This window comes from Grammomys surdaster, unplaced genomic scaffold, assembly GCF_004785775.1.
Source record: "Grammomys surdaster isolate TR1022 unplaced genomic scaffold, NIH_TR_1.0 810, whole genome shotgun sequence".
NCBI lineage: Eukaryota > Metazoa > Chordata > Mammalia > Rodentia > Muridae > Grammomys > Grammomys surdaster.
In genome coordinates this window covers 110,235-119,843 of record NW_021605229.1, presented here as the reverse complement: position 1 = coordinate 119,843, position 9,609 = coordinate 110,235, and the positions used below count along the sequence as shown (strand labels likewise).

General features: G+C 41.1%; 1 protein-coding gene across 1 annotated transcript in view; it reads left to right on the top strand.

Annotated features, from left to right (window-relative positions):
• Positions 1 to 9,609, top strand: part of Afdn (afadin, adherens junction formation factor) — a 129,464-nt gene that overhangs the window by 77,247 nt on the left and 42,608 nt on the right. The window contains exons 14-19 of the mRNA XM_028782632.1: positions 1,490 to 1,510; positions 2,244 to 2,389; positions 2,692 to 2,786; positions 3,720 to 3,985; positions 5,281 to 5,424; positions 7,633 to 7,831. Coding sequence (XP_028638465.1) covers positions 1,490 to 1,510; positions 2,244 to 2,389; positions 2,692 to 2,786; positions 3,720 to 3,985; positions 5,281 to 5,424; positions 7,633 to 7,831 — 871 coding nt within the window. The remainder of the gene's footprint in view (positions 1 to 1,489; positions 1,511 to 2,243; positions 2,390 to 2,691; positions 2,787 to 3,719; positions 3,986 to 5,280; positions 5,425 to 7,632; positions 7,832 to 9,609) is intronic.

Below are 9,609 nucleotides of genomic sequence, written 5' to 3'. Positions count from 1 at the left end.
GAAATTACAGTACATGTGAGAGAGTGCTTAGAGGGTGGTCAGTTTTCTTTAAATTATTGAAATGAAACTCACACAGTGTACAGTCATCTGCATTCTGGTGTGTGCAGCTCTACCCTGAGAGTGTTTTTCCAGTGCAGCAAGGATAGCCATCCAACCTTCCCACAGGCCCTGGTGTCCACTTTCTTAGTTTTCTAGTGTGAGACACTTGCTTCTTTGTAAGGAGCCTGCGGTACATTGGGTACGCTTGCATGTATGTATCCTTGATGAGCCTGCGGTACATTGGGTACGCTTGCATGTATGTATCCTGACAGTGTGTCTGTAGAGTTAATGAACTGGAAGGTAAACTTCCCATTACGATGGAGTTCTCTCATCCTGGTAAGAGTTCTTTGGTGGTGGTTGTTTGATTCCCTTAACTCTTAGTCTACAGTTTGATAAACTTGGTGCAGCTGTTTTCTGTATTTGCAGGTAATTTGAGGATTTAATTGTAAAAGTTATTATAAGTAAATTTAAAGACTTTAAAAAGTTTTCTTAACTCAGCTAAGAAACTAAAAGTGCAGTGTTAAATACTTGAGTTAAATGGTTTGGTGATTTAAAAAATTTTTTTTGGCAGTATAATTTGAAGATAACTGAGATGGTCTCTTAATACTTTCTGAGTTATTTTTAAAAGCCAAAAGTTTTCCACAAATATTTCTTCACATTTGAGTGATTAGCACAGTAGGATTTTGATGAGCTTATTTAAGCTAAAGAATAGATAAAAAGAAAGACCATTTTATCTGGATACTTTGTTATTTTGGTATCATCATTTTATATATAAACAAATGTAAGTGTCCTTTTTTAGTTGTCATCCAGAGTCATTGTCTGTCTCTTGCCATGTGTGAACTTGCAGCCTGTGTCATTCAGACTGTGACACTTCTATCACCACACTGCCTTTGAGAACTTATCCTAGGTGTCTGCTAGTGAGAACATTGACTACTAGCTGGAAAAGGCTTTTAAACTTGAGCATAGATTCATTGGATCACTCACTGGTGATGGAAAAGAGTTAGAGTCTACGCCAAAAGCAACATTCCCTTTAGTATAGGTATAGATGAGTTCTTTATGCACTTCAGAAATTGTCAGCTTTTGTTTTGATTGTTTCTCTCAGTGTTTCCATTTTCATCCTCATGGTTAATCCAGGGGAGTGGACCCTCACGTAGTAAGCGCATAGTATCATTTTAAAGTGTTTGGAAGTCCTTCCTTTGCGTTATCTTTTAAAGAGATCAGTATGTTCATTTGTGTTTTATTATGACATCATCTTTATAAACTGTAAAACCGTTGTGCTGATGTTAAGAACATGAACTTAACCCTTTGTGTCAGATACTTTGGGTATAACTAAGTGTCGTGCTCATGTCGTACCTTCATGTTAGTGTTTTGATTTTTTTAAATTATCATGATTGTTTACAAGTTTCTTTCTCTCGTTCTGCTTGATTTCCCCTCGTCTGTTTTTCTCCAGGAAGTAGACCAGGTTGATCAGGTAGGACATACTGCTGGGAACTGATCCTAGCTGTGTTGGCTTAGCTGAGTTTCTCATGCTGCTTCCATTACAAATATGAGCCTACAAAAACTGGACTGAGCAGTTCATAACCCTCATTCAGCAACTGAAACATGCAACACTAAAATCCTTTTTGACTGCGCAACTTTTATCAGCATTTCATAATTTCTGCTTAATGCACTTCAGTGTGGATATGAAATGACAAAAGTTCTGTTTCTTCTCTATTATTTATCCTTGGTTCCTATTCTTTGGATCTCATCTAAGGTTGCCTGGCCTGCAAATGTGGTCGGGAGAGGACGTGATAGATCAGTACTTGATACTGAGTTGCATGGTGTCCAAGCCAGTGACTACAAGTATCAGGGTGGCTGTGGGTAACCATGGATACCTGTGTGTATGCTACACAGATTACCAGATAATGCATAATCTACTATTTGGTTTGATAATACACAGTATCTCCATTCTCTACTGACTCTCCAAATTCCATCTAATTAGACCAGTATGTCTGTGTATATGAATCCTCAGACACTGCATTGGTTATTTGCTTCTCATTGCTCTGCATGTACCTAAATTTCTTTGCAAGTATCTGGTATCTGTGGTAACTACCTGGTGGAGATGGGAAGGTACTGGTCTATCTTCAGCTTCTCAGGAGCATTCCTGTTTATCTGTAATTTTTCTACTGTCTTGCATTGTTTATGAAAATGTTTTCTGTCCACAGAAACAGAAGAATATTGCAGGAGCGCTTGCCTTCTGGATGGCAAATGCATCTGAACTTCTCAACTTCATCAAGCAGGACCGAGACCTTAGTCGGATTACGCTGGATGCCCAGGATGTTCTAGCACACTTGGTTCAGATGGCATTTAAGTAAGAAGCACATTCTGGAAAGAGTAAATTTATATGCTTCATGTTCTGTTTTCAAAGCCAATGTTAAAGACTTTACTTGCCCTAATTGAAGACGCTTGATTGCCAAGAAGCACAGGAGACTGTGTTGACTTGAGAGCAGTGTGCTCTGGAACAACTGCAGTGTTGTGAGTGTTCCAGAATGTGATTTTTGTTATTTTTAATGGAAAGTATTCTTAAAGAATGCAGATTGTCTGAAATGGTAAAAGATCTAACACTGTCTATGCAACCTGCTCAGGTGATTAAAATTGTTTATGTATTTTCAGGTACTTGGTTCATTGCCTTCAGTCAGAACTTAATAACTACATGCCAGCCTTTCTGGATGATCCTGAGGAGAACAGTCTGCAAAGACCAAAAATAGGTTAGGGTCTTGTGTGCCTCCCCTAACATTTAACTTGGATTTATTCTTAAGTCTTTATTTTAAATGTATGTATGTTCTGACTGCATTTATGTCTGTATACCATATATAAGCCACAGAGGCCAGAAAAAGGTGTCAGATCCTATGGGACTGGAATTAAAGACTGTTGTGAGCCACCATGTGGTTGCTGGGATTCGAACTCAGGACCTCTGAAAGAGCAGCCAGTGTTCTTAATCACTGAGCCATCTCTCCAGTTCCTAGTTTTATTAATCTTTTGGTGCCACTGACCTCTGTCTGGGTTATAGGCCCAGCAAGCTTTTGCTTCACCACTCTCCTAAGGGCCTATATTTTAATTTTTTTTACATATATGAGTTTTGACTACTTGTACATGTATGTCTAGGATCAAACAGAGGCCAGGAAAGGTCATGGAATTTCCTCGAACTAGAATTATATTTATACATAGATGGCTCTTATGGCATGGAGGGTGCTAGGAACTGAACCTGGGTCTGCAAGTGCAGCCCTTTCCAAGACAGTTCTCCAGCCCTAAGTTTATCTTATTGTTCAGTATTTTGTAAGGAATATCTTTTTTTTTAAAGATTTATTTTTATTTGTGTTAATGTGTTTGTGTGAGTATATGCTGTGGGTGCCCAATGAGGCCAGAAGAGGGCATCAGAGTCCATAGAGTTAGAGTATAAGCAGCTGGGAAACACACTTGAGTCCTGTGGAAGAACAGTGCTGCGGTGCTGCAGCAGGTGCTCTTAGCTATGAAACTGTCCTTCCTGCCTCAGAGTTGTTTCTTAAATGAGTGAGTGCCTTATTGTATCTTTGAGATGACTCCCAAGGAGCTGTCTGTCAGACTTATGAGTAATTTTCACTTTTGCTCTGCTATGTTGGTAAATTGATCTGAATAGTTGTTTTGTTCCATGTCCTGCACAGATGATGTGCTGCACACTCTCACAGGAGCCATGTCCTTGTTGCGGCGCTGCAGAGTCAATGCTGCCCTGACCATCCAGCTGTTCTCCCAGCTGTTCCACTTCATCAATATGTGGCTGTTCAACAGACTGGTGACTGACCCAGATTCAGGCCTGTGTTCCCACTACTGGGGTGCAATTATCCGCCAGCAGCTGGGGCATATTGAAGCTTGGGCAGAGAAGCAGGGGCTAGAGCTGGCTGCTGACTGTCACTTGAGCAGGATCGTGCAGGTGTGGACAATGGGTGTGCTCCATCCTTCTTGCTTTCCCCCTTCCTTGCCAGTACATTTTGTGGTAAATTTTAGATTCATATGATGAGTGAGAACTTAGAGTGATAGAGCCTCACTTTTTTTCATATGCATACAATTGAGCAATGCTGTGGTAGATAGCTTCTGGGCTGCTGTAACAAGCTAGCTAAAACTAAATGTCTCAGCAGAGGTTTATTGTCTCCTTCTTCTGGGATCCAGAGGTTGAAATCAAGGTGCTGGCCTCTGAGGGACTTGAATATAAATTGGTTCTTCCAGCCCCTGGTGGTTTACACCCAACTTAGGTATTCTTTGGCCAGTCTTTGCCACAGACGTCATGTGACATTCTTGGGTAAATGTCTATCCAAGTGCCTGGTTTGTACAGGGGCATCAGTAAAACTGGCCTCCTTTTAACAGTTGTATGCACAAGACCCCTCTGTAGTTCTCCGGCCTCCAGCATCAGAATCTCAAGGGCATGGTTCATTCTATAACAAGGTGTGTAAGCAGTAGGACAGAAATGTCACTGACATGCTCTGTTTTATGAGACCACCAAAATAGGTTTTCCTGAAGGATAAGTGATGATTTTAAAATGGGCAGTAGTTAACTCTTTAGATGCTAAGTCATAGCCTACTATTTTAACAGCTCTCAGGGAAAGCTTTAGATACCAAAGTCTAGGAACCGGTGTTTATAATTAATTACATGAATTATATGCAGCCTCAAAATTTATAGCAATTTAAGATATTTATTCTAAATGTACTTATTAACTTTTGTTTTTATGCTTTTATCTCCTCTAAAGATATTTAGTAACCCAAGAAGCTGGCTAGCTCTCAACTTCTATCAGAATTCATATTAGCAAAACTATGAGATTCCTATAAATAATCATCTGGATTGCTGTATAAATATTCAAACTTTAAAAGAGACTGTTTAAAAGACTGTATAAACATTGGTAATTGAGTCAAATTATATTAAAAACGCAAAAACTAAAGTAAAACCCAACAGTCTGTTTAAAAGCTACAAAAGTATGTTTGTAGTTTACTATGTGTAGCTAAATGTTAATGCCTCTTTAAAATCATCTTGCATTTCAAAACCAAATTAGCAAGTTACTGGCTTTACAGTGGTTACAAATGGATTTTTTTGTTTTGTGGTGCTGGAGATTTGAACCTAGGGCTTCACACATGATACTGAATTGTGAGGTCTTTTATAAGCTACACTCTCAGCTTTTCAAAGAATGTCTTTCAAAGAAAAAAAATCTTACTGCATGATATTTGTTCTTTTAAATAGGCTACTACATTGCTTACGATGGATAAATATGTACCTGATGATATTCCAAATATAAACAGCACATGCTTTAAGTTAAATTCTCTGCAGCTTCAAGCCTTGTTACAAAACTACCACTGTGCACCTGATGAGCCTTTTATTCCTACGGTATGTGAGTGTTTATTGTACCACAAAGTGTGGGCGTGTCTGCACAGGAGAATCAGGATGAGAGTGGGAAGAAAAGGAAAGCAAGCTCACTAGTGTGTCAGTGAGTTAACTTACGTGAAACTGTCTCATGAGGTCGTTTTACTTTGAAGCTTTAGCTGTTCAGTGCAAAGACTGGAGACTAGAGACAGATTTTGAGAAATGACTTGATTCAGGGCATTGCTCTTGGCAAGTCTTTGAAAGGACTAGAGGGGGTTGAGTTGAAGTTCGAGTAACAGAGACCAGAGCTGCTACTGAAGCTACAAGGATACTTTTTATATGCCACATGTGCTCTCCTGCCATCAGGAGCAGCATGAACCTTCACTAGAGAGCAGCCTTCTTGACTTCAGACATCAGTGTCTGATTGGTAACAACCAAAGTATCATCCAAAGAAAGTCTGGAACTGTGGAATTCTGATCTCCCTCTGTAATAAGGACTTGAGTGTGAGAAACCCGGGGTATGTGTGTGATACACACACACACACACACACACACACACAGGCAGAGACAGAGAGAACTGTGCTGCAGATGATACCGTTTTAAGTCAGTACCTGAAAGGTAGTTTGAAAGAGGCAAGATTTGGACTCAAGGTTTCTGAGTTTCAGTCCACGATGAGCTGGTTGCATGATTGTGGGTTGTAGTAAGGCAGAGAGCATCATTGCAGAAGAGGATGCTGTGAGGAGAGCTGCTTCCTTCTTGTAGCCAGGGAGCAGAGATTGCAGTAGTATGTCCCCTGGTCATGACATAGTGTTGCCATCTTAAAGTTAGAGCAACTGACAACTCATCCTAGGACTTGAGGACACAGGTTGAGCTCACTCATTCTGCAGTGGGATCGGGGAGGACTCAAAGGACTTCTTTTCCTGAAGAATGTATAAGCAGATAGCATGGGCCGGGGAAGCTCTCCTTTGCTGGGAGAGCTGCCTGTAAGTTCCCGTGTTCCTCGAAGTAATCCCTTTTAATTGTATCTCTATACAGAGGTAGTATATATGGACTCCTGGGGGTGGGGGTGGGGAATCATTCAAAGATAGGAAGAGGCCATGGCAAGATAAAAATCTTTAGAGATATACCCCCTCCATGACCTTTTTCTAACTAGACCCAATTTTCTCTAGTTCCACCACTTCGCAATAACCTATTCAAAGTTTGAATTCCCCAACTATTAATCCATTGATGAAGACAAGACCCCTTTGGATCTAATCATTGTTTCAAAGCCTCACTTATTAAGCATAGGATAGCAAGCGCTTCTGTCAGTTCCACACCATAGCACCATAACATCTACCAGCTGTGTTGAGAAGATTATGCTAGTTGGTGGACAAATGAGGCTCATACTGAGTTTCAATAAAAGGCGGGTACAGAATAGCCAAACACTGGAAATCACCCCATCAGCAGTACATTGCACCAGATAGTCCTGTTACAGTGATGAGAAGGAATTGTGGTTGCCATGACAACGTGATTGAGTGTTCTGATGTACTTCTTGCAGAAGAAACCATATGCAGAGTATATACAGTGGCGTCTAGTGGCCAACTTCAAAGGTAGACAAAACTCCTTGTGACATTATAAATAAACCGAGGCTTTTGTTCCCCATGTGAGAAAGAAAAAGAGTGGTAGAGCCCAGGGCTGCCTCCATGGGGCTGCTCTGCTTCCCAGATAGAAGTCATGGGGAAGTGTGCTGGGATCTTTATGTTAATGAGCCTCCGAATGAAGAACTTTGCATGTTTGCTTTCTTTCTTGCCAGCCCCCACTCAGCCACTTCCATATGTGTATGTGTGTGTTAGTGACGTATCTTGTAATGTAAATCATCCACAGACCCCCAGTTTAGCAGTTCTTCTACTGATCGACTTCCAAGCTAGGTATTTTACCTGTTTTTGTTTTTTGTTATTTTCTCATATTCATTTTATGAGTTTTTTCTGTGGTATTGTATGTTCTATAAAAATAATTATTTACAATTTAATAACAATATGTTAAAGAATTGTACAAATCAGCTGCTTTGGATAAAAGAATATCAGGTATTAAAACACCGTCTTAAAGCCTTCTGTTCTGTCTTTAAGTGGTGTGTGTCTGGTGTGCAGGCACTTTGTGAAGCCAGCTCTGCGTATCCTACTGCTCCCCTGAGGTCACATCTCTGAGATTCCCATCGGTGAGCATCTCTTGACGAGGCCACATTTGTTCTCTGCAGGATCTCATAGAAAATGTTGTGGCTGTTGCTGAGAATACAGCTGATGAGCTTGCACGCAGTGATGGCAGAGACGTGCAGTTGGAGGAGGACCCTGACCTACAACTGCCTTTTCTTCTGCCAGAAGATGGCTATTCCTGTGATGTTGTCAGAAACATTCCAAATGGTTTACAAGAATTTTTAGACCCTCTGTGCCAGAGAGGTAAATACTACTTATCACACTTGAGCTGGAGCTCCAGCTTGGTCCAGGTGTGCTTTGCACTGGCTCTCTGAATAATAGGCATGTGGACTGGGGCCAGGTCTCCTGAGGAAGCTGTGTTCCTATGACTCAAGAAGAGTTTCACTGAGATGAAAGATCTTGCATGTTCAGGCATGACCCCATGTGGGTGTGTTGTCTCCCTTGAATGAGCACCTGCTCTCTCCCACATGGTGCCATAACAAAGCATCTTTGACCACATCTTTCTCCTGCTGTGGAAAGCAGCACAGGATTCCTGGGCTCTGAGGGGTCCAGCCCACTGCCAGCCAACTGGACTGCCATAGGCAGGTCACCCCTTGCCTTAGTTCCTTCCTTATAAATCAGTCCAAGAGGTCAGAGAATTGGACAGGTTGCCTTTAGGGGGAGGGCTCTGTAGATTCTGAGGCCACCACATCATACAGACTTGTGTCTCTAGCTTTTCCCTGACTGCTTCTATGACCTTTGATAGACTGTTTTGCTGGTATATATCAATTTTTAAAAAACACCACTGCTTTTCTTTAAAGGATAGCTTTTGAAACAAACCAAATTTTAATTGTACTCTGCTGCATTTTTTTTATGATGTGGAGATTAACATATGAGTAGGAAAATAGACCCAAAGTACAGGAGCTCGATTAAATAACAAATAGTAAGAGCAGTAGAGGTGCTGTGGTCATAGACAAATACAGTGAATGTGGATTGTTTTACTTTACTGACTATTCACTCACTACAATAAATATGTTTTATATCTTCAAAAGTATAGTGAAAAAAAAGATGATTCCATTGAAGAGCTGTCTCTTTTCATGAATTATGTTACTGGCAAAGCAGTTTGTACTGTCTTCCTAGCAGGTCTACTGCCTACAGTTTTCAGACACAAAGTCCAAGGTCAGGGAAGCAGAGGTGAGGTTATTTAAGAAAAATGTGAAGTTTGAAGGAATGTGAATAGGTTTAGACCTGAAGGGCCCTCGTTCATGGTACAGGTAAACCTGTGGCCAGATGGCAAGGGTATAGCCAAGCTTAGTCTCGAACGGTCTAGGTACGCCTCTCTAGTGGAAGAACTCAAGCCCATGGAAGGTCCCTGGTCACAGCATGGGGAACACAGTAAAGCTATTTGACTGCTTGCTATGGAGTTGCTTAAAGGTGTCTTTTCATGTGCATGTTTCAGGAGATCAGGTTGAAACCATGGCCTTCAAGCTAGGCACAATCCCCCTATTGTATCCTCACCCTGGTTTGGCTGGGCTTCCTCACTCCTGCCTGTACTCACTGAGGCATGTTTGATGCTGAGCGCTCAGAAAGGCTTTAATTAATATCTTACAAATAAGTAAGCCAGGAGACTGTAGTCTGTTAGGACTTTGGAAGTGGACATAATTTGTAGTATGCCAGTTTTGTCATGTGTGCCATAGGTATTGCCAGCATGGAAACAGTGAGTGCTTCCCCTGATGAAGTGCTTCCTTCATACTTTGCCCTAGGCTCTCTTGGATAAGTAGTCTTAGGCCATGTGATACTTGATTCTGGTCTTGGCATCCATACATTGTTTCGTACATGTTGGATGTTTATATTTCATGCAGCCTAGCACACAGATGCCTTTAAAGGTATAAAGTAGGCTGAGTGTTATGACATCAGTATTTGTTAATGCTTCACACTCTTTCTTTGTAAGCTGATTAAAGGACTACTGTGTATTGTCAATCCCCCTCCACCCCCAGTACAAAGCAGTTCTGTGAAAGACTATAAAACCAGCCCAGACTAAT